Genomic DNA, 25,059 nt, shown 5'->3' with positions numbered 1-25,059 from the left:
ATGAACACGGTCAGACACTTTGAGTGCTGTCATACATAGTGTCACAGGTAGGTGGCATGTGCCTTGAGAGCACAGAGGACCAATTTCATTGCTCCTCAGGATGGGTGACCTGTTGGTTTGTTAAATTGTAACCAAGTGAGAATCCCCAGGCTTAGCCAATGTGTGAGTGAGAAAGGAAAGATAAAAGCCATCAGAGCCTCTTGGGAGTAAATTAACCCAACATTGCTGGAACAATTTGGTAGTACTAACCAAATGTATATCCCCCACGATTGAAGAGTTACGGTTCCAGGGTGCTTACGTAGGAATGCTCACAAATGACACCAAGTGAAATAAACAGGGATTATTTTTTTTAAAAATATATTTTATTGATTTTTTACAGAGAGGAAGGGAGAGGGATAGAGAACTAGAAACATCGATGAGAGAGAAACATCGATAAGCTGCCTCCTGCACACCCCCCACTGGGGATGTGCCCGCAACCAAGGTACATGCCCCTGACCGGAATCAAACCTGGGACCCTTCAGTCCGCAAGCCGACACTCCATCCACTGAGCCAAACCGGCTAGGGCAACAGGGATTATTCTTTCTTTTTTTAAAAAAATATATTTTATTGATTTTTTACAGAGAGGAAGGGAGAGGGATAGAGACTTAGAAACATCAATGAGAGAGAAACATTGATCAGCTGCCTCCTGCACATCCCCCACTGGGGATATGCCGGCAACCAAGGTACATGCCCTTGACCGGAATCAAACCTGGGACCCTTTAGTCCCTAGGCCGATGCTCTATCCACTGAGCCAAACCAGTCAGGGCAACAGGGATTATTCTTAATTGCACAATTTTTCATATATGTTTTTATTATTTTGAGAGAGAGAGACAGGAAATGAGAGGGTGAGAGAGAAGCATCAATCGGTTGCCTCCTGCAAGTCCCCTACTGGGGATCGAGCCCGCAACCTGTGCATGTGCCCTCACTAGAAATCGAACCCGAGACCTTCTGGTGTTCAACCAACTGAGCCACACCAAAGAGGGTAAATTGCACATACTTTTGAAGGGGCTGTGGAAAATTAGTGTATGAAATTGACATGCTGGATGGAGAAGAGGGGGAAGGTGCTTAAAATAGATGCAGGCCCTAACCGGGTTGGCTCAGTGGATAGAGCGTTGGCCTGCGGACTCAAGGGTCCCAGGTTCGATTCCGGTCAAGGGCATGTACCTTGGTTGCGGGCACATCTCCAGTAGGGAGTGTGCAGGAGGCAGCTGATCGATGTTTCTCTCTCTTTGATGTTTATGACTCTCTATCCCTCTCCCTTCCTCTCTGTAAGAAATCAATAAAATATATTTAAAAAAATAGACTCAGGGCTGGCAGAATCCAGGTCAACTTCCCCCATCCCCTCTGCCCCTCAGAGCTGCTCTCTTCCCCTGCCCATTGGTCATAAAGTTGAGGTTTCCTGTGTTCGGTGTTGTAGGAGGCGGTGACGTTCCAGGACGTGGCTGTGGTCTTCACGGAGGAGGAGCTGGCGCTGCTGGACCCGTCCCAGAGGAAGCTGTACCGAGACGTGATGCTGGAGAACTTCCGGAACCTGGTCTCAGTGGGTGAGGACAGGCGCTCTGTCACTGAATGTCAGCTCCCAGGAGTATTTTGATTTCAAATGTTTAAGACTTTGGGACTCTTAAAATGTGTCCCAAACCTGGGATCTCAGTTTCCTAAGTCCTGTGAGATATCCTGTCTGTACTTTTCCTATTTTTTGCAAATTGCAGTATTGACATTTGGTGGGGTTTAAAATCAGTTGTTTAGTTACATCTTTATTGTACTGAACAAAGTAGAATAAAGACAGCATAGCTCCTTGTCGGAAATGCATACAGTATAACCAAAACTGTGAGTAAATCAGGAAAGGATGATCATTTGATTGCCTGTTGTATTTTTTAAAATATATTTTTATTGATTTCAGAGAGGAAGGGAGAGGGAGAGAGAGATAGAAACATCAATGATGAGAGAGAATCATCAATTGGCTGCCTCCTGCACGCCCTCTACTGGGGATTGAGCCCGAAACCTGGGCATAAGCCCTTGATTGGAATCAAACCGGGACCCTTCAGTCTGCAGGCCGACACTCCATCCACTGAGTCAAACCAGCTAGGGCTGCCTGTTGTATTTATTGCAACAAGTCAGGATCAGAATTTGGAGAAATACTATTTAGCATGCATAAGGATCATAGTATTGCCTTTTTGGATAAGGATTAAGTTTTTGCCTTTAGTGTATCCCCTTGTATATAAGCCATTTATTTTTCATAGCATATCAACCCTTCAAATTGGATAGGAAATTACACTTGGGGAGAGAAGAGTAGCTTCCGATGATAGAGACAGAAACCTAAGGAGGCAGGTGAGCAGGTGACAGCCAGGCAGCTGAGTCCTTCCTGGGCCCAGGTGCTCTCCTTCTCTCCCCCGAAGGGTCGCCACCCTGGCCCAAGCCTCCATCATTCATTACGCTGCTTACTTACAGCAGCTCTCACTGCCTCCTTGCCTCTGCTTTTGCCTTCTGTAGTCTGTTCTCCTACAGCAGCCAGATCGTAACTGGTCAGTCAGATCAGGTAACTGGTCTGTTCACTCTTGCATGGCTTCCATCTCACTCAGACAGTCTGAAATAATTCCCGTGGCCTGCAGGGCGCTGCCTGACCTGGCCGCCCTCACCTGCTCTGGCTGGATTTCCTTTCCTTAGCCTTCCAGCCACACAAGACTGCTTGCTGTGGCTCTGACATGCCAACTGTGCCCCACCTCATGGCCTTTCTCTTGCTCTTCCTTGTTCTCCCCGTACATCCTTCTGTCTCCTGCCTCACTCACCCGTGTCTGCTCAGATGTCATCTCATCTCAGAAGCCTGTTCTGAGCACTCTGCTTAAAATCCCCAGCCCCCTACCCTGTCTTTTTTTGTGACTGATCGTTAATTACTTGCTGATATATTAAAGGATTATATTTTGTTTACTTGTATATTGTCTTTCTTTCCCCATTTGAGTGTAACATCAGGAGATCAGGGATTGTATCTTAACTCACAGGATATGTTCATTAATTATTTGTTTGATGAATGATTAAATGATGAATTAATGGATGAATGGGTAGGCGGTCCCATTTGAATGTGAGTGAAAAGGCTCCCCCACAGCTTCTCTTAACCTGTGTTCGTTCTCTGCATTGCCATTGTGAGCAGTGCCCCATCCATTTACCCGGTGACATCATCCCTGCCTACCTTCCTCTCTCCTCCCTTCCTTTCCTTCATTTCCCCCTCTTCTTCACTCCCTTCTTCATTCACTTATTTTACTTTGTGTATCCCTCAAGTAAGCCCAGCCTAAATACAGTAATTACAGTCATCCCTATTGGATATAAGCACAAAAATAAAAAGCTAAATCAGAGAAGCAAAAGAACCAGGAGAATCTAGCTCAGCTGTGGGCAAACTACGGCCCGCGGGCCGGATCCGGCCCGTTTGAAATGAATAAAACTAAAAAAAAAAAAAGACCATACCCTTTTATGTAATGATGTTTACTTTAATTTATATTAGTTCACACAAACACTCCATCCATGCTTTTGTTCCGGCCCTCCGGTCCAGTTTAAGAACCCACTGTGGCCCTCGAGTCAAAAAGTTTGCCCACCCCTGCTCTAGCTGCTTATCTGACAGACGAGGCCCTACCTGTGGTGAGTAGTGGGGGAAAGTCTTCTCAGTCCTTTCATCATTTCTGCTCTTGTGTCTTCATGCTGCTAGAAGTTTTCCCACAGTCAGGGAGGTTAGATGCTGCCTCCATTTGACTCGCTCCCTTATTTTTCTGTACAGACCTACCTTGGAATTACCATTCCAGTTACAACTGTTGTCTGGTTTTGCTTTATAACTGCTTTGCCTTTTAAAATAATAATTTTTTTTAAAGGAAGGCTATATTTTATTATTGATTGACTAGAGGCCCGGTGCATGAAATCCATGCACAGGTAAGGTCCCTAGGCCTGGCCGGTGATCAGGGCCGATCTGTGGGGTGATTGGCAGGGCGATCGGGGGGCCCCCGCTGACACCTGCCTTGGCCAGCCTGGCACCGCCTGTTTGCCCGCCTTGCCCCCTGCCACCACTGCTGGTCACCTCCCTCTGTGGGGCGACCAGCGGGGCGATCAGGGGCCTCCTCTGGCACCCGCCTTGGCTGGCCTGGGGCCTGTGGGCTAGGGGCAGCTCCTACATTGAGCATCTGCCCCCTGGTGGTCAGTGTGCATCATAGCGACCGGTCGTTCCGCCATTCGGTCGATTTGCATATTAGGCTTTTATTATATAGAATTAATTGATTTGAGAGAAAGGGTGAGAGAGAGAGAGACATTGATTTGTTGTTCCACTAATATAGGCATTCATTGGTTGATTCTTTTATGTGCCCTGACCAGGGATTGAACTCGCAACTGATCATATTGGGCAATGCTCTATCCAACTAAGATACCTGGCCAGGGCTGCTTTGCCTTCTCAAACAAGTCTTTACTTTTATAATTTTGGGCCAACATTTTATTGAAATATATACAGAAAACTGCACAGATTATAAATGTACATGAATTTTCAGGGAGTGAAATGACTTCTTATTTGTGTAAGTTCTTTTTATTGAGTTAACATTTACATATGCACATGCTAAGCATGCAATTTGATTAGTTTTGACAAATAGATGCACCTCTGTAACTCCCACTCCTCAGAAAGTTGAACGAATCTTATAGTATATTCTGCGCACATCTCCCTTGTAAAAGTTCCTTTTGGCAACATCAGAATATCACAAGGTTTTGCATTTTTTGGTGTCTATCTAGTTGCCCTGCTCCATCTATGAGGAATGTCTTAGAGGCCTAATTTCACTGCAATAATGCACAAACCAAAGGCTTTCTTCTCTCATAAGAATTCTTATAAACAAAAGCTCATTGAGAATGGTGCTAGGTGGATCTCACTGTCTTCACTCCTGGAGACAGCTCACAAGGGGAGAAAAAAGCAGTGTGACTTAGGGATTATTTAAGAACATTATTATGCTTCTGATGAACAATAATTTTTATGGTACTTGTATTAGTTACTTATACCTGTATAACTACTCTTAAATGCTTTTTATGTTGATTGATATTAGTATTTCTACAGGATTTATTTATTTTTTAAAATATATTTTTATTGATTTCAGAGAGGAAGGGAAAGGGAGAGAGAGATAGAAACATCAATGATGAGAGTATCATTGATCAGCTGCCTCCTGCACGCCCCCTACCTAGGATTGAGCCCGCAACCCGGGCATGTGCCCTTGTCTGGAATTGAACCCAGGACCTTCCAGTCCACAGTCCAACGCTCTATTCACTGAGCCAAACCAGCTAGGGCTATCCTTAAACTTAGCAGTTTATCACAATAAGCATTTATCTATACTTCTGTGAGTCAGGAATCTGGTGGCAGCTTATCTGGATAATAAGGGTCAGAATCTCATAAACCTGTCAAGGAGTCCAGCAGAGCTTCCGGCCTTGGAAGGTTTAATGGGACTAAAGTTTCAGCTTCCAAGATGCACTCGTTCACCTGATTGTTGGGAGAAGGCCTTGCCAGTGGGCCTCTCCACTGAGCTCCTGAGTGTCTTCCAAACATGGCAGTTAGTTCCCCCCAGCTGGTTACACCCAAGACAGTGGAAGGCAGAAGCCACAATGTCTTTTATGACCTAACCTTGGAAGTGATGTACTCTCACTTCTGCCATATTCTATTGAAACCTTACAAATGTGGGGTGTGTGGAAAGAGCTTCAGTCAGAGTTCACATCTTCAAGCCCATCAGCGAATCCACACTGGAGAGAAACCCTACCAATGTGCTGTGTGTGGTAAGAGCTTCAGTCGGAGTTCACATCTTCAAGGCCATCAGCGATTCCACACAGGAGAGAAGCCGTACAGTTGTGCTGTGTGTGGTAAGAGCTTCAGTCGGAGTTCACATCTTCAAGGCCATCAGCGATTCCACACAGGAGAGAAGCCGTACAGTTGTGCTGTGTGTGGTAAGAGCTTCAGTCGGAGTTCACATCTTCAAGGCCATCAGCGATTCCACACAGGAGAGAAGCCGTACAGTTGTGCTGTGTGTGGTAAGAGCTTCAGTCAGACCTCAAGTCTTCAATACCATCAACGTGTCCACACTGGCGAGAAACCCTACAAATGTGAACAGTGTGGTAAAGGCTTCATGGTGACCTCAAGTCTTCATGTTCATCAGAGGATCCACACAGGAGAGAAACCCTACAAATGTAGCGTGTGTGGGAAGAGCTTCAGTCAGACCTCAAGTCTCCAGACTCATCAGCGAGTCCACACAGGAGAGAAACCCTACAAATGTGCTGTGTGTGGAAAGGGCTTTAGACTGAGTTCACAGCTTCATGCCCATCAGCGAATCCACACTGTAGAGAAGCCATACAAATGTGAGGTATGTGGTACGGGCTTTACTCATAGTTCACATCTTCAAGAACATCAACAAGTCCACACTGGAGACAAACCCTACAGATGTTCTGTGTGTAGTAAGAGTTTTAGTCAGACCTCAAGTCTTCAAGCCCATCAGCGAATCCACACGGGAGAGAAACCCTACAAATGCACTGTGTGTGGTAAGAGCTTTAGTCAGAAATCACATTTGCAAGTTCATCAGCGAGTCCACACTGGAGAGAAACCCTACAAATGTACTGTGTGTGGGAAAGGCTTCATGTGGAGCTCATATCTTCATGTTCATGAGAGGGTCCACACAGAAGAGAAACCTTACAAATGTGGGGTGTGTGGAAAGAGCTTCAGTCAGAGTTCACATCTTCAAGCCCATCAGCGAATCCACACTGGAGAGAAACCCTACCAATGTGCTGTGTGTGGTAAGAGCTTCAGTCGGAGTTCACATCTTCAAGGCCATCAGCGATTCCACACAGGAGAGAAGCCGTACAGTTGTGCTGTGTGTGGTAAGAGCTTCAGTCGGAGTTCACATCTTCAAGGCCATCAGCGATTCCACACAGGAGAGAAGCCGTACAGTTGTGCTGTGTGTGGTAAGAGCTTCAGTCGGAGTTCACATCTTCAAGGCCATCAGCGATTCCACACAGGAGAGAAGCCGTACAGTTGTGCTGTGTGTGGTAAGAGCTTCAGTCAGACCTCAAGTCTTCAATACCATCAACGTGTCCACACTGGCGAGAAACCCTACAAATGTGAACAGTGTGGTAAAGGCTTCATGGTGACCTCAAGTCTTCATGTTCATCAGAGGATCCACACAGGAGAGAAACCCTACAAATGTAGCGTGTGTGGGAAGAGCTTCAGTCAGACCTCAAGTCTCCAGACTCATCAGCGAGTCCACACAGGAGAGAAACCCTACAAATGTGCTGTGTGTGGAAAGGGCTTTAGACTGAGTTCACAGCTTCATGCCCATCAGCGAATCCACACTGTAGAGAAGCCATACAAATGTGAGGTATGTGGTACGGGCTTTACTCATAGTTCACATCTTCAAGAACATCAACAAGTCCACACTGGAGACAAACCCTACAGATGTTCTGTGTGTAGTAAGAGTTTTAGTCAGACCTCAAGTCTTCAAGCCCATCAGCGAATCCACACTGGAGAGAAACCCTACCAATGTGCTGTGTGTGGTAAGAGCTTCAGTCGGAGTTCACATCTTCAAGGCCATCAGCGATTCCACACAGGAGAGAAGCCGTACAGTTGTGCTGTGTGTGGTAAGAGCTTCAGTCGGAGTTCACATCTTCAAGGCCATCAGCGATTCCACACAGGAGAGAAGCCGTACAGTTGTGCTGTGTGTGGTAAGAGCTTCAGTCGGAGTTCACATCTTCAAGGCCATCAGCGATTCCACACAGGAGAGAAGCCGTACAGTTGTGCTGTGTGTGGTAAGAGCTTCAGTCAGACCTCAAGTCTTCAATACCATCAACGTGTCCACACTGGCGAGAAACCCTACAAATGTGAACAGTGTGGTAAAGGCTTCATGGTGACCTCAAGTCTTCATGTTCATCAGAGGATCCACACAGGAGAGAAACCCTACAAATGTAGCGTGTGTGGGAAGAGCTTCAGTCAGACCTCAAGTCTCCAGACTCATCAGCGAGTCCACACAGGAGAGAAACCCTACAAATGTGCTGTGTGTGGAAAGGGCTTTAGACTGAGTTCACAGCTTCATGCCCATCAGCGAATCCACACTGTAGAGAAGCCATACAAATGTGAGGTATGTGGTACGGGCTTTACTCATAGTTCACATCTTCAAGAACATCAACAAGTCCACACTGGAGACAAACCCTACAGATGTTCTGTGTGTAGTAAGAGTTTTAGTCAGACCTCAAGTCTTCAAGCCCATCAGCGAATCCACACGGGAGAGAAACCCTACAAATGCACTGTGTGTGGTAAGAGCTTTAGTCAGAAATCACATTTGCAAGTTCATCAGCGAGTCCACACTGGAGAGAAACCCTACAAATGTACTGTGTGTGGGAAAGGCTTCATGTGGAGCTCATATCTTCATGTTCATGAGAGGGTCCACACAGAAGAGAAACCTTACAAATGTGGGGTGTGTGGAAAGAGCTTCAGTCAGAGTTCACATCTTCAAGCCCATCAGCGAATCCACACTGGAGAGAAACCCTACCAATGTGCTGTGTGTGGTAAGAGCTTCAGTCGGAGTTCACATCTTCAAGGCCATCAGCGATTCCACACAGGAGAGAAGCCGTACAGTTGTGCTGTGTGTGGTAAGAGCTTCAGTCAGACCTCAAGTCTTCAATACCATCAACGTGTCCACACTGGCGAGAAACCCTACAAATGTGAACAGTGTGGTAAAGGCTTCATGGTGACCTCAAGTCTTCATGTTCATCAGAGGATCCACACAGGAGAGAAACCCTACAAATGTAGCGTGTGTGGGAAGAGCTTCAGTCAGACCTCAAGTCTCCAGACTCATCAGCGAGTCCACACAGGAGAGAAACCCTACAAATGTGCTGTGTGTGTAAAGAGCTTCAGTCGGAGTTCATATCTTCAGTCCCATCAGCGAGTCCACACTGGAGAGAAACACTACAAATGTACTGTGTGTGGTAAGAGCTTCAACCATACCTCAAGTCTTCAAGACCATCAGCGAATCCACACTGTTGAGAAACCCTACAAATGTTAAGAGTGTGGGAGAAGCTTCATGTAGAGTCTGTATCTTCAGGTTCGTCAGAGGATCCACACAGGAGAGAATCCCTATAAATGTCACCTGTGAGGCAAGACCTTCAGTCTCACTAAGTCTCATCTTCAAGCTCATAAAAATGTGAGACATGCCATAAGGGCTTTAATCACAGTTCACGTCTTCAAGAACATCAATGAGTCCACACAAAAGACAAACCCTACAAATGTGCTGGCTGTGGTAAGAGTTTCCAGTCAGACCGCAGTCTCCAAACTCATCAGCAAATCCACACTACAGAGGAACCCTACAAATGTGCCCTGTGTGCTAAGAGGTTCAATCAGACTTCACTTCTGCAAGTTCATCAGTGAGTTCACAGTAGAGAGAAACCCTACAAATGTGCTGTGTGTGAGAAAGGCTTCATGTGGAGCTCGTATCTTCATGTTCAACAGAGGATCCACTCAGGACAGAAACCCTACAAATGTGACATGTGTGGTAAAAACTTCAGTCAGAACTCAAGTCTTCAAGCTCATCAGAGAGTCCACACAAGATAGAAGTTATACAAATGTGAGATACGTTTCATAATTAGGTTTTTTTGTCTTTAAATATAAAATTCCTTTCTTAATATTTCTCTTTTTAAAATATTTTTTATTGATTTTAGAGAGAGAGAGGAAGGGAAAGGGAGAGATAGAAACATCAATGAGAGAGAAACATTGATCGGCTGCCTCCTGCACACACATTACTGGGGATTAAGCCCAAAACCCAGGCATGTGCCCTGACCAGGAATCAAATCAGCGACCTCTTGGTGCATAGGACAACACTCAATCCACTGAGCTACACAGGCCTGGTTTAATATTTCTTTAAAAAAATATTTTTATTGACTTCAGAGAGGAAGGGAGAGGGATAGATAGGAATATCAGTGATGAGAGAGAATCATCAATTGCCTGCCTCCTGCACACCACCCACTAGGGATGAAGCCCGAAATCCAGGCATGTGCCCTGACCAGGAATCGATCCATGACCTCCTGGTTCATAGGTTGACACTCGGCCATGGAGCCACACCTGCTGGGCTTAATATTTCTTTTTACTTAACTTTTTACAATAGCATTTTAAAATAAATTTTAAAAGTGATATCATAAAAAGATTATTATTTATCATGCAGGTAGATGTTATACACATTCAGTAATTATTAACAGTTGGGTTACATTTACATTGTATAGGGTTTGAGAAAAGCCTAAAGAACAAGTATTATTATTATTATTATTATTATTATTGCTAATAGTAGTAGTAACATTAATTTGTAGGTCTATAGGCCTTGTTGGTATCTCAGGATGGCTGTCTATTTCTGATGTTTGGGCTTTTTATTCTTGAAAAGTCTTTGATCTCCACTGTATATAGAGGTAAGTGTCAGAGTCAGGGTCAGATGTCCATTCATGGTTAGGCACCTGATTAGGTAAGGTATCTTCCAACACTGTTGTAGAGAGTCTTTAATTAATGTCTTTACCATTGGACAAAAATCTCCAGGTTGTAAGTTATGGTCTTAGAAGTCTTCAGAATTTTATACATTTTTATCTAATTTAAAGATATGATCTCTTTGGAAACCTGTAATTTAGAGTAAGTCAGAGTCTTTTTTATGGATTTTTCTAAAGATATATTTGTAAATGTATAAAATAAAGTGACTGTAAATGACAAAACAAAATGGTGTGGTAATAAATTTGATTTCAATGCAATTGATAAAAAACAACAACACTGTTTTTGTAAGAAACAATAGTCAAAGACAACAATTTTTTTGTAAATAAGTTACATATGGCTTATTAGAAGTGTGTATTGAGCATTGGAAATAATTTATTTCCAATGTGTGGATCACAAATATCCAGAGCACCACTGCCAGATGCCCCCATAGAGAACCATTGCTCTTGGCTTGCCCTGTGTCACTGACAGGACACTTGGTATCCCTGGGAGTTGCCTGTTTGAACTTGGCTTTAAATGTTTGCAAGTTTTTCCCTAGGGCAGAGTGAAATATTTAGAATATCCATTTTTTGAAAAATATGTGTACATAAATAGGATATTATTACTATTCATATTCATTTTGATTTGGGAAAGCTTTCTGTGTGATTTCAAGTATATTAAATAGGCTAATTATTTTTAAAACTCTCTTTAAAAGGAGAGAGAATAGCTGAGCATCAGCCCATGAACCAGGAGGGCATGGGTTCGGTTCCCAGTCAGGGCACATGCCAGGTTGTGGGCCCGATCTTGAACTTCATCAGCATTTTCTCCTAGGAGCAAAACCCCATATATGTAATGTGTGGGGAGACATTCAAAGCTCCCATGTGCAAATTCATCAGAGAGTTAACACAGGAGAGAAACCTTACAAATGTAAAGAGTGTGGGAGATTCATGTGGAGCGTGAATCTTCATGTTCATCAGAGGATACACACAGGAGAAAAATCCCATAAATGTGGTGTGCGAGAGGAGCTTCGGTCAGAACTCAAATCTTCAGGCCCATCAGTGAGTCCACACTAGAGAGAAACCCTATAAATGTGCTATGTGTGGTAAAGGCTTCATGTGGAGCTCATGTCTTCATGTTCATCGGAGAATCCACACAGGAGAGAAACCCTACAAATGTGGTGTTTGTGGGAAGGGCTTAAGTCGGAGTTCATATCTTCAAGCCCATGAGCGAGTCCACACAGGAGACACACCCTACAAATGTGCTGTGTGTGGTAAGTGCTTCAGTCAGACTTCATATCTTAAATCCCATCAGTGAGTACACACATAGAGAAACACTACAGATGTGCTGTGTGTGGTAAGAGCCTCAACCATACTTCAAGCCTTCAAGACCATACTGAGTCCACACTGGTGAGTAACCCTACAATTGTTAAGCGTGTGGGAAAGGCTTCATGTGGAACTTGTGTTTCAAGTTCAATAGACAATCCACAGGGGAGAGGAGCCATACAAATGTGACATGTGAGGAAAGAGCTTCACTGAGTTCACATCTTCAAGCCCATCAATAAGTCCTCAATGGAGAGAAACCCTACAAATATCCTGTGTGTGGGAAAGGCTTCATGTGGAGCTCCTGTCTTCCTGTTCATCAGAGGATCTACACAGGAGAGAAACCCTATATATGTGGTGTGTTTGGTAAGAGCTTGAGTTAAACCTCACATCTTCAAGCCATACAAATATGAGAGATGTGGTAAGAGCTTCATTCCCATTTCCCCACCTTCAGATCCATCAGAAAATTCATACAGGAGACAAGACATACAAATGTGGACATGTGGTAAGGGCTTTGATCACTGTCTTCAGGAATATCCATGAATCCACACTGGAGAGAAACCCTACAAATGTGCTGCGTGTGGGAAAGACTTAAGTTGGAGTTCACATCTTCAAGCCTATCAGTGAGTACACCCAAGAGAGAAACCCTACATATGTGCTGTGTGTGGAAAGAGCCTCAGTAAGACCTCAAGTCTTCAAGCTTATCAGTGAGTCCACACTGCAGAGAAACCCTGCAGATCTTGGTATTGTCATGTTCATCAGAGATCTACACAGGAGAGAAATACTACAAATGTGCTGTATGTGATAGGAGCTTCAGCTATACCACAAGTCTTCAAGATGATTAGCGAGTCCACACAGGGGAGAAACTCTACAAATGTGCTTTGTGTGGGAAGAGCGTCAGAGTTCAAATCTTCAATCTCATCAATGAGTACACACTGGAGAGAAATCCTATAAATGTTAAGAGTGTGGGAACAGCCTCATGTGGAACTCGTATCTTCATGTTCATCAGAGAATCCACAGGGATGAGAAACCCTGTGAATGTGGCCTATGGTAATAAGTTCAGTCAGACCTCAAGTCTTCAAGTTCATTAGACAATCCTTACTACAAGGAAATCCTATACATGTTTTGCATGTGATAAGGCCTTAGTAAGAGTTCCTGTCTTCTGGTTCATCACAGAGTTCATAATGTGGCCTGTGTTTTGGCAGAGTTCAAAATGTCACAGTTCTTAAGAGAATGCTCCACAGAGTAAGCCTATAAGAGTGGTACAATAAGTTGGTCAGAACCTTTAGTTTCACAAAAATCTACACAGGATAAAGGCCTTAAAAATAAAGAAGATCGGGACCTTTGCAAAGGTAAAATGACGGAAATCCATGTCCATGAGAATGTAAACTCCATGGGGTCAGGAAGTTTATTTACTGCTGAATGAACATGACCTCAAACCACTGCCTAACAATTAGAAGGTGCCTGGAAGTGTCTAATTTGATGGAAAGGAAAAACCATTTTAAGTAGGATAACTACTGCCTGGCCAGTGTGGCTCAGTGGTTCAGCACTGACATATGAACCAGAAGGTCATGGTTGATTCCCAGGTTGAGGCTCGATCCCCAGTGTGGGGCATGCAGGAAGCAGCCGATCACTGATTCTCTCTCATCACTGATGTTTCTATTTTGCTTTCCTTCTCCCTTCCTCTCTGAAATCAATAATAATGTATTTTTTAAAAATAGGATAACTATTTGAAAATTTTACTGAGCTCAAACCCCACTGATCATAATAAATTGTAATAGGAAAAGCATTTTTATAAGAAACCTTAATTCAAGGAAATGATCACTTATTATAAATACATAAAATCATGCAGTGTGCAATTTGCAAGATTTTTGCAGTTGGCTTCTGAGCTCTGCTAAACTTCACTTTTCAAGCAGTAATGGGCTAAAGTGTTTATCTTATCATTTATGACTTTCTCTGTGCCAGTTAGCATTAGTTGTGTAAAGTTTCTGTCTTATTTTTGTTGTTGTTTATCCTCACCAGAGGATATTTTTCCATTGATTTTTAGGAAGAGTGGAAGGGAGAGGGAAAGACAGAGAGAAACATCGATGTGAGAGAAACACATCAATTGGTTGCCTTCTGCATGAGCCCCAACCAGGGCCCAGGCCGGGGAGGAGCCTGCAACCGAGGTATGTGCCCTTGACCGGAATCGAACCCAGGACCCTTTGGTCCACAGGCTGATGCTCTATCCACTGAGCCAAATTGGCTAAAGCAGTTTCTGTCTTATTTTGTGAGTGAAACAAGCAGAATGAGAAAAGGAAATCTTGATTTTAATTCCTAAAGATTCATGAGAAACGGGTGTGGGTGAAAAGCGGGGGAACATATAACAGGATTTTGGATGTTATGTTTTTAAGATACAGTACGCTTTGGACACCACCCCATATTTCTCTGGTGCTTCAGTGGTTGTTAGGTTTGCTCGCTTGAATGGTTTACTCAAACAAGTGTATATTTACCCAAATTTTTTTTTCTAGACTTTACATTCCAGATACTGGATACTTATGATCCATGATATCTCAAGTTTTATGTCACCATCAGAAATCCAGAACCAATGCTCAACTGTGTCATTAGCAGACATAAGAACTTGACCCAGAACAAAGAGACAGATGATAGAAACTGACCCCCAGATGGTCCAGATATTGGAGTTACCAAACATGGATTTTTAAATAACTTCTTTTAATATGTTCAATCAAATACGGAGAATTTCACCAGGGAACTGTTGAAAGGAATCATATAGTCTTATGTTCCATAAATATAACACCTCTCATTAAGAATGTAACATACCACTGGCCAGGTGGCTCAGCTTGTTGGAGCATCATCCCGAACACCAAAATGTTGTGGGTTCAATTCCCCTTCAGGGCCCATACTAACGTTATGGGTTTGATCCCTGGTCGGAGTGCATGTGACAGGCAACAGAACTGTGTTTCTCTCTCACACTGATGTTTCTATCTCCTTTCCTTTCTAAAAATCAATATTTATCTAGTGATAAAAAAAAAATTTTTAATGTAATACATGGGATTTAAAACTGATTAGATGTGGCTAATGTTAATTCTCTCACGTGCAGAGCTCATTGGACTTTGAACTCCCTCAGGGCAGAGACCACCATGTTTTATTGTGTAGTCTGTGCAGTAAATGTTTCTAGAAACATGGAGATTCGGGAGGGTAAAATCCTTGCTGGTGAGAATGAGTTTGGAGAGTCCTTTGGGCAACAGGTCTCATCTAGACATGAATGTGTTTTTTAAAAGTCAAATCAGATAACTCTATCAATAGGAATCCTTCCTGTGATTTCTTTTCAAATCAGTTATCCTGTAACTTCCTGTCCTGGTAATTAGGGTCTAGGTAGTGTGACCGCACGGGGGAGACTTAGAGAAGGAAAAGAACATGGAGGATTTGATTCAGACGTGTGAGGAGAGAGGTGAGAATGTATTGTGAGAGTTGGGCGCAGTCTATTGAGAGAGAAAAGAAAGGAAAAGTATCTCTAAGGCAAAGGGTGTGTGAGTAAGTGGTTCAGGTAAGGAGGAACCAATAGTTGCAGCTGGTTAATTGTTACACTTTCTATACCAGGTTATGCCCAGACTGCCTAGTCCAGGCAGGTCAGGCCGACCTGAGGTTATGGAATCTCTTCTTTCATATTTGCCACCTCCTATTCCAAAGAAGGACAGTTCAACAAATTCCAGGGAAGTGAGATTCCCTTCCTTTGTTAAACACCTTGTCCATCCTCAGAAGACGGATATGTCTCTCCCATGAGGGGAGCTTAACATCCATTGAGGGACACTGTAGGGCCACCATTCTCAGTGAGGTAAGTGATATTCCCATTGTAACCTGAGGAAATTAGCTCAGGGAGGTTAAAACCATTGCCCTAGTTCACATAAGCAGCAGGATTGAACAGGTTCTCCAAATTCTTAATTATGACAATTTCAAAAATACCCAAAGAGAAAATACAGTTCCCCTCCCCCATATATTCATCACCCAAATTCATCAATTAGGAAGATTTTGTACATTTGCTTAAACTATCATCCCCTTTTCCTTTTTATCTTAAATGCTGAAATAATTTAAAGCAAATCCTTGATCCATCATTTCACACCTTACTTACTTCAATAGGCATCTCTTAAACACAGACTATTTTTTTTTACAAAACCACAAAATTATTATCACACCTAATGAAGTTAATAATTAGATTTTTGTGATCACTTCAGTTTTTCAGTTTTTGTTTTATTTACTCTGTAGCTTTTCCCCCATTCCTTTTATTAATTTATTTTGTTAAGGATTTTTATGAGTTTATTTGAGCCAAAATGATGACATATGCCAGGAAGTCAGAGCAAGCTCTCAGATGTTCCATCCCCCCCCCCTTTTTTTAATTCTTTGTCTAGTTTTTGTATGAGTATAATAGTGGCCTCTCTTATTTTTTGGCCAAGATTGTGTAGAATAATGATCATTATTCTTTAAATGTTTGGTAGAAATCTCCAGTGAAACCATTAGAATGGTTATGGTGCCCAAGGGAATAAATATAGAATCAGACTGCTGAAGGTGAGACCCTGGTGTGACCACTTAGCAGTGTGTGTCCTTACATAAGTAAATGAAACATTTCTGCCTCTGTCTCTTCATTGTAAAATGAGGCTAATATTTAGTATGTTATGAGTAAATTAGTTAATATATGTCAAGCAATGGAAACTGTACCCAGCTCACAATAGCAGTCCATAGATGTTTGTCTCAACAGTCTAGTAGATGATAGGCACATAGCCACTGCAAGCATGGTTTTTTAAAAAATATGTTTTTATTGATTTTAGAAAGAGAGGAAGGGAGAAGTAGAGAGACATAGAAACATCAATGAGAGACAAGCATTGATTGGTTGCCTCCTTCATGCCCTGTTCTGGGGAATCAGCCCGCAACCCAGGCATGTGCCTTGACCGGGAATCAAACCAGCAACCTCTTGGTGCATAGGTTGAAGCTCAACCATTGAGCCACATGGGCTGGGCCAAACATGATTCTTAATAGTTTCACACCAGAGGTAATCCCTTAATATCAAGAATAACACAAGAATGCCTATCTAACAATCTATCCATAATTACATATCTTAGCCAGTGTGAAGTAACAATAATTAAACAAGGTATACGAATTAGAAAGAAAACTCATTATTTACAGATAAAATTATTATGTATGTAGAAATTCCAAAACAACCTACAAATAAGACATTGGGATTAGTAAATATAGGCCACAACATACAATGGTATTCCTATATATGAGCAAGAATTAGAATATGGGAAGTGAAAGAATTTATAAAGAAATTATAAGTATCAAATACCCAGGACTAATTCTAATTAAGAAATGTTTTCTACACAGAAAACAATAAAACTGGGGAAATCACAGACCTAAATGAATGACGGACTTAAAAAAATATCAGATCTCTCCAGATTGATCTATAGTTACAATACAATCTCAATAAATAACCAGGAATTTGTTGTTGTTGTTAATCTTCACCTGAGGATATTTTTCCATGGATTTTTAGAGAAATTGGAAGGGAGGAGGAGAAACAGAGAGAAACATCAATGTGAGAGAGACTCATTGATTGGTTGCCTCCCACATGCACCCTGATCAGGGCCAGGGATTGAGTCTGAAACCCAGGCACGGTGCCCTTGACCAGAATTGAACCCCGGACACTTCAGTCCCGAGGCTGATGCTCTACCCACTGAGCCAAACCAGGTAGGGCACAGGTAAGCCTTTTGATTCTAGAATGTATATAGACATTTAAAGGGCCAAGAATAGGAAAGAATCAAGAACAACTACACAACTGGAGGTGTTATGCTATCAAATGTCAAACCTATTTTAAAATTACAGTTATTAAAACAGTGGTAATGCACAATGGTGGCCATCAGACCAGTGAAACAATAGAGTTCAGGTCTGGTAGCCCTCCTGATATACAACAGAGGAGCTGCTGGAAAGATGATCACATCAATAAATGCCCATGGGGAAAATCAATGAACCTTGACCATACACACACCATACACACAAATCAATCCATACAGTTCCTCGGCCTAAAAGTGCAAGTTGAAACAATAGTCTAGAGCTGTACTATCCAATATGGTACCATTGGATACCTATAACTATTCAAATTTATTTATTTTTAAATCTTATTGTTGAGAGTATTACAGGTGCCCCCCCTTTCCCCCTTATTAGCCCTCTAACCCAGTTCCCACCTTACCCCAGGCCTTCACCACCCTATTGTCTGTGTCCATAGGTAATGCATACATGCATATAAGTTCTTTGGTTAATCTCTTCCCGTCCCCCCTGCACTTCCCTCTGAGATTCATCAGCCTGTTCCATGTTTCCATGCCTTTGGTTCTATTTTATTCATCAGTTTATTTTGTTCATTAGATTCCTTTTTCATTTATTTTGACTTTTAGATTCAATTGTCAATAGATATTTATTCATTGCCATTTTATTGTTCAAATTTCTTCTTCTTCTTCCTCCCCCTCCTCCTCCTCCTCCTCTGCTTAAAGAATATCCTTCAACATTTCATGTAATATTGCTTTAGTGGTGATGAACTCCTTTAGCTTTTTCTTGTCTGTGAAGCTCTTTATTTGGCCTTCAATTCTAAATTATAGCTTGACTGCAGTAATCTTGGTTGTAGACCCTTGCTTTTCATCAGTTTGAATATTTCTTGCCATTCCCTTTCTGCCTGCAAAGTTTCTGTTGAGAAATCAGCTGACAGTCATATGGGCACTTCCTTGTAGGTAACTAACTGCTTTTCTCTTGCTGCTTTTAAGATTCTTTCCTTGCCTTTAACCCTTGGCATTTTAATTATAATGTGTCTTTAATTATGATGGGCCTCTTCGGGTTCCTCTTGTTTGGGACTCCCTGAGCTTCCTGAACTTGTAAGTCTGTATTTCTTTCACCAGGTAGGATTTATGTCATCATTTCTTCACATAGGTTTTCAATATCTTACTCTCTCTCTTCTCCTTCTGGCACCCCCATAATGTGAATGTTGGTATGCTTGAAGTTATCCCAGAGGTTCCTTACACTATCTTCATATTTTTGGATTGTTTTCTTTTTGTTCTTCTGATTGGGTATTTTTGCTTCCTCATATTCCAAATTTCTGATTTGATTTTCAGAATCTTCTACTCTACTGTTGAATCCCTGTAAATTATTCTTTATTTCAGTTAATGTATGCTTAATTTCGGACTGATCCTTTTTCATGTCTTTAAAATTCTAAGATTCTTGAAAGTCTCACTAAGTCCCTTGAAGCTCTCATTAAGTTCTTTGAGTATCCTTATAATCATTGTTTTGAACTCTGCATCTAGTCATTTGTTTGTTTCCATTTCATTTAGTTTTTTCCTGGATATTTCTTCTGTTCTTCCATTTGTGACATGTTTCTTTGTCTCCACATTTTAGCTGCTGTCCTGTGTTTGCTTCTATATATTATGTAGAGCTGCTATGTCTCCTGGAATTGATAGAGTTGCATGTGTAGTAGGTGTCCTGTAGGGCCCAGTGACTCAGCCTCCCCAGTCACCTGAGTTGGGCACTCTGGGTGGGCCCCTGTGTGGGCTGTGTGCACAGTCTTGTTGCAGTTGAGCCTTGATTGCTGTTAGCATCACTTGGAGGAGTTGACCTTCAGGCCAATTGGCTGTGAGGACTAGCTGTGACTACAGTCAAAGAGCTGCTATGCAAGAGATACCCCTATGGGGCAGGACTTGCTTCAGTGGGGCTTTGGTGTTCACTGAGTCTGCCCCTTGATTATGTCACTTATGGGTATGTTGCATTGTAATCTGGTATAGTCTGAAGCTGTGCCCCAGGTGCACTGGCTCTGGAGTCTCTTGGGAGGTGCAAAGTCAGCCACTGCCTGGCTCCATCTAAGCAGGAACTACAGAGCAATCTGCAGATGGCTGCTACTTGTGTTGGGCTTAGAAGTGCCCAGGTGAGGCCAAGCTGTGAAATAAGGCAGGCTACTGCTAGTGCCAGGTCTTGGTGAAGCCAGCTGGTGCTTGTTTGGGAGATTTTAGGAAGGTCTAAAGCCTGAGCCAGGACAGGTTATTCATATGGAAATGGTGCTTCAAACAGCTTGGTACAGCTGCAAAGTGGATGGGGCTCAGTCTCAGGGATTACCAGGGCTGAGCAAACAGTGTGAACCAGGCTGATGGAAACTCAGATATGGCTGCCAGTCAACTCTGCAACAGGGGAGGTCTCAGCATAGGAACAATGACCCCTGCGAGCACCCCTGTCTGGAAGAAAGCCGTCCCTGAGTTCTTGCTTCAATTCCAGACAATCCAGTTCCTCCCCTTATATCCCTGGATCCCCCTAAGCCACTGGAGCTCAGAGGGAGTGGGACCACGTATGTTTGTGTATTGGCCCTTTAAGGGGAACTATATGGAATCATACAATATGTGGTCTTTTATGACTGGCCTCTTTAATTTGGTGTAATGTTTTCAACATTTTGTAGCCTGTATCATTACTTCATTCCTTTTTAAAAAAATCCTCACCCAAGAATATGTTTGTTGATTTTTTTAGAGAGAGCAAGGGAGAAAGAAACATCAGTGAGAGAGAGAAACATAGATCTATTGCCTCTTGTATGCGCCCCAACTGGGGATTGAATTGGCAGCCTACTAGGTAGGTGCCCTGACCAGGAATCGAACCTGCCACCCTTGGTGTGCAGGCCCACACTCTAACAACTGAGCCATACCAGCCATAGGGAGAATCCTGTATTTTTTAAAAAAATATATCTTTATTGACTTCAGGGAGGAAGGGAGAGGGAGAGAGAGATAGAAACATCAATGATGAGAGAGAATCACTGATCGGCTGCCTCCCACATGTCCCCCACTGGGGATTAAGCCCACAACCCGGGCACGCGCCCTCGACCAGAATTAAACCTGGGACCCTTCAGTCCACAAGCCGACACTCTATCCACTGAGCCAAACCAGCCAGGGCAATCCTGTATTTTTTAATGTATTTTCATTCAAAGAGGACAGGGCTAAGAAGTTTGTGCTCTACTCAGGAATCATGTGAAATATAGTCCAAGCATTGTGGGCAATAGCTGAGCCTCCGCTCTGGTAAGGCAATGGCGTGCCAATTCTTCCTGAGGGTTCTGGGAGGTGTAGTCTAAGAGCTCTGTGGAGCTGGTGAACTTCCACTGCAGGGGGGGCAGGTTGTGACAAATATCGCTCCGGGAATTCTAAAAGTGTAATCCAAGAATTGTGGACAGAGTCACTTCTGCTCCAGGGAAGTGAGGTGGTGGCACTCACCCTTATGAGGAAGTTGAGTCAGGCACAGGACAGCAATGCTTTTTTGTTTGGCATAGGACCACCTGCCACATGTCCTTGGCCTTCTGGAAGAGACTCTGTAGCCAGTGGCAGAGGCTGGGTTTGGGCCCCACTGGTCGGCAGGTTGAGGGTCTCCAGTGTTCTGTGCTCTCTGTCCCTATTCCTGGACTGACCAGACAGCTGTCACCTCCCAGAGCTATAATATTGGGCAAGTAACAAGCTGTCTGTGCCTCACATTCTTTTTTTGTATAATCAGGGGAATAAAAGTACTTACCTAATAGAGTTGTTTGGATATTTAAATGAGATAGTCACAAATAAAAGGTTTAAAACAAGTGGTAAAGATGGGTTTATTTTATTTATTTATTTTTTAAAATATGTTTTTATTGATTTTTAGAGAGAGGAAGGGAGAGGGAGAGAGGGATAGAAACATGGATGAGAGAGAGAATCATTGATTGGCTGCCTCCTGCATGCCCCACACTGGGGATTGAGCCCACAACCCAGGCATGTGCCCTGACTGGGAATTGAACTGTGATCTCCTGGTTCATAGGTCGACACTCAATCACTGAGCCACACCAACCAGGCAAGATGGGTTTATTTTAATTAATCTGTTTTAATTTCCTGAGAAATGCCCTAAAAGTTTGTATGAGCCCAAGATGGGATCAGAGTTCCACCCACAATGCTACTGGCCTTTCCCCGCCTAATCCCTGGAGGAATCTGGGCTCATCTTGGCTTCCTTCTGCTCTCTCCCTCTCCCTCTACATTCTCCTCTTTAAGAAGTGGGGGGTGGAAAGTGTGTGTCACTCCAGGGTAGTGTATGGTGATGTCCTCTGTGATCCATGCAGAAGGGAACCACAGCTCTAATTTCTCCCAGCTCCTTTGCTCCCCCAGCTCTGACTTCTTGCAGAGGGCTGCAGTAAGGAGGAGGGAATGAGTCTTTGGCTGCTAGCATCAAGACCTTGCCTGGGTAGGATTTACCACCTTTCCTGCCATGTAATCTCTCTTTTCAGGGGGAGAAGAAATTGCCTTTAATAATTATAACCAGCACATTCTGCTACATCAGGGGTGGGAACCTTTTTTCTGCCAAGGGCCATTTGGATAGCCTATATAATAAAGAGGTAATATGCAAATTGACCATCACACCCTCGCACAAGATGGCTGCCCCCATGTGGTCAAAGATGGCCACCACAAGATGGCCGGCAGGGGAGGGCAGTTGTGGGTGATCAGGCCAGCAGGGGAGGGCAGTTGGGGGGAACCAGACCTGCAGAGGAGGGCAGTTGGGGGCGACCAGGCATGCAGGGGAGGGCAGTTGGGGGCGACCAGGCCTGCAGGGGAGGGCAATTGGGGGGACCAGGCCTGCAGGAGAGGGCAGTTGGGGGTGACTAGGCCGGCAAGGGAGGGCAGTTGGGGGCGACCGGGCCAGCAGGGGAGGGCAGTTGGGTGCAGTTGGGTTGGCCGGGGAGCAGTTAGGCATTGATCAGGCCAGCAGGGGAGTGGTTAGGGGGTGATCAAGCTGGCAGGCAGAAGCGGTTAGGGGCAATCAGGCAGGCAGGCAGGTGAACAGTTGGGAGCCAGCAGTCACGGATTATGAGAGGGATCCCAGATTGGAGAGGGTACAGGTTGGGCTGAGGGGCACCTGCCCCCCACACAGTGCACAAATTTTGTGCACTGGGCCTCTAGTCTATATGATAAAAGCCTAAGCGACCATTAAAGCGAAACAACCAGAACGACCGGTTGCTATGATGTGCACTAACCATCAGGGGGCAGACGCTCAATGCAGGAGTTGCCCCCTGGTGGTCAGTGCACTCCCACACGGGGAGCGCCACTCAGCCAGAAGCTGGGCTCACAGCTGGTGAGTGTAGCAGCCGTGGCGGGAGCCTCTCCTGCCTCCACAGCAGCGCTAAGGAGCAGCAAGCCGAGCAGTAAGGAGCAGCGAGCAGGCGGGCGGTAAGGAGCGAGGGGTCCCAGACTGCAAGAGGGATGTCTGACTGCCGGCTTAGGCCCGCTCCCAGACCTAAGCCAGCAGGTGGACGTCCCCTGAGGGGTCCTGGACTGCAAGAGGGCGCAGGCCAGGCTGAGGGACCCCTCCCCAAGTGCACAAATTTCATGCACTGGGCTTCTAGTTTATAATATTATTCAAGGGCCATACAAAATTATCAACTTAAAAATTAGCCTGCTATATTTGGTCAAACATTTAATTAAGTCATCCCTAATGCCTTGGCAGGGCCAGACCAAGTGATTTCGTGGACCTTATTCAGCCTGCGAGCACATGTTGCCCACCCCAGTGCTACGTGTTCAAAAGTTTGTTGAATAAATGTGGGAGTAGGTGGGAGGAATACTTGAGCATAATAACGATAGTTAATATGTAGTGCTAAGTAGTGCTATTTTAAGGGCTTTCTAGAAATAATTTAATCCTCACAGTAGCCTAATGAAGTTATTTACTCATTTAAAGAGGAGGAAATTGAGACGCAGAGCAAAAGTTCCCTAACCAAGGTCATCCAACTACTAAGAAGCTGAGTTGAGAACTGAACCGAGCTATTCTCAGTCTCCACCCTTATTCCTTAATCTGTTTGTTGTCAGGTTTGGAAGGAATAGTTTGTTAAGGACTATGAAAGCTATACTAATAAGCTTTTAAAATAAATATTTTTTTTTATTGATTTCAGAGAGGAACGGAGAGGGAGAGAGAGATAGAAACATCAATGATGAGAGAGAATCATTGATCGGCTGCCTTCTGCACTCCCCCTACTGGGGATAGAGCCTGCAACCCAGGCATGTGCCCTGATGGGGCATTGAACAATGAACTCCTGGTTCAAAGGTCGATGCTCAACCAGTGAGCCACACCAGTTGGGCTGTTAACACCTTGCTGACCAGTCACAAGTTAACTCTTGTTTCCACTAACATTACTTACAACATTAATGTAAGTAATTTTAAAGTCTGAAAGCAATGTAGAGTTTTAAAAGAGCGCTCTAGACTGTTTTCTTTGTTATCTTTGTTTAGGCTCAGATTAGAAGAAGTGCGAGATGCAAGCCACTTCACTGCTCAGCACTTATTTCGGCCATCCCTAGTTTTTCTTCCTGTTGTGCATGTCTTTTCTTCAACTTGTCAGTCAGTATTTCCAGAGACGTGACGAGCAATATATCTAATTCTTTCCATCCATCTTCTATTCTGGCAAACGTTTTTTAAAAAGACCTGTCCTGACAGAGAAGAATGAGCGAATTATGTGCAGACACTTCGTCTGATTGGCCGAGTGACTTTGGTAGTCAGCTGGAAGACAGTACTTTGTCGGAAGACAGTAATGAGTCTGCCCATCATGAAGGCAAAAGAGAAATGTGATAGTATCCGACAGTGCAAGTGATTCTGAAGAAGGCTTGGCAGAAAAAGACATTTTACCAGCCTTGGAGGATTATACAAATATTTCAGGCATATCTTCAGTTTGAAGACCCAAAGTATAAGTGAAGTAACCAATTTATTTTTTGATAAGGATTTTTTTTATCTCATTACTTTTCAAACCGATTTATGGCATCACCAAATGGAAAAATACCACAAAACCTCTGCTAAAACTTCACCATGGAAGGATGTCACTTACATGGTTATAAAGAAGTTTCTTGGTTTAACTATATTGATGGAACTAACGAAGAAGCCAGAATGGAAAGACTGCCAATCCTTTACTCAAATCACCCATGTTTCCAAAAACTGTGACTGAAAAGAGGTTCAAGCAAATATTTACATTCTTTCACCTGAAAGATAATTCACGAACAACATGTAACATAGATCATCAGACCTCTTTTGGATTACTTTATCTCGAAATTTAAATCTCTATATATACACCAAAGCAGCGGCTATCACTCGATGAAGCAATGATTCCATGGAGAGGATGCATCAGATTCAAGATGTATAATCTGGCAAAAATAATAAAATATGGTATTTTAGTAAA

General features: G+C 43.5%; 2 protein-coding genes and 1 pseudogene across 2 annotated transcripts in view; all 3 read left to right on the top strand.

The window, feature by feature from the left end:
• LOC102259112 (zinc finger protein 420-like) lies at window positions 1–9,279 on the top strand. The gene is made up of 6 exons (XM_014533508.1): window positions 1–9; window positions 1,457–1,583; window positions 5,596–5,814; window positions 5,899–6,822; window positions 6,907–7,578; window positions 7,663–9,279. The coding sequence occupies exons 1-6, from the start codon at window positions 1–3 to the stop codon at window positions 9,081–9,083; spliced, it is 3,372 nt and encodes a 1,123-aa protein (XP_014388994.1). The 3' UTR covers window positions 9,084–9,279.
• LOC102241335 (zinc finger protein 235) overlaps window positions 1–25,059 on the top strand; it is a 117,067-nt gene that overhangs the window by 36,853 nt on the left and 55,155 nt on the right. The window lies entirely within an intron of this gene.
• Window positions 9,278–25,059, top strand: LOC106724812 (annotated as a pseudogene).

This window comes from Myotis brandtii, unplaced genomic scaffold (genome assembly GCF_000412655.1).
Source record: "Myotis brandtii unplaced genomic scaffold, ASM41265v1 scaffold987, whole genome shotgun sequence".
Lineage (NCBI taxonomy): Eukaryota > Metazoa > Chordata > Mammalia > Chiroptera > Vespertilionidae > Myotis > Myotis brandtii.
The sequence above is the reverse complement of the archived record's forward strand: the minus strand, read 5'-3'. Positions and strand labels throughout refer to the sequence as shown.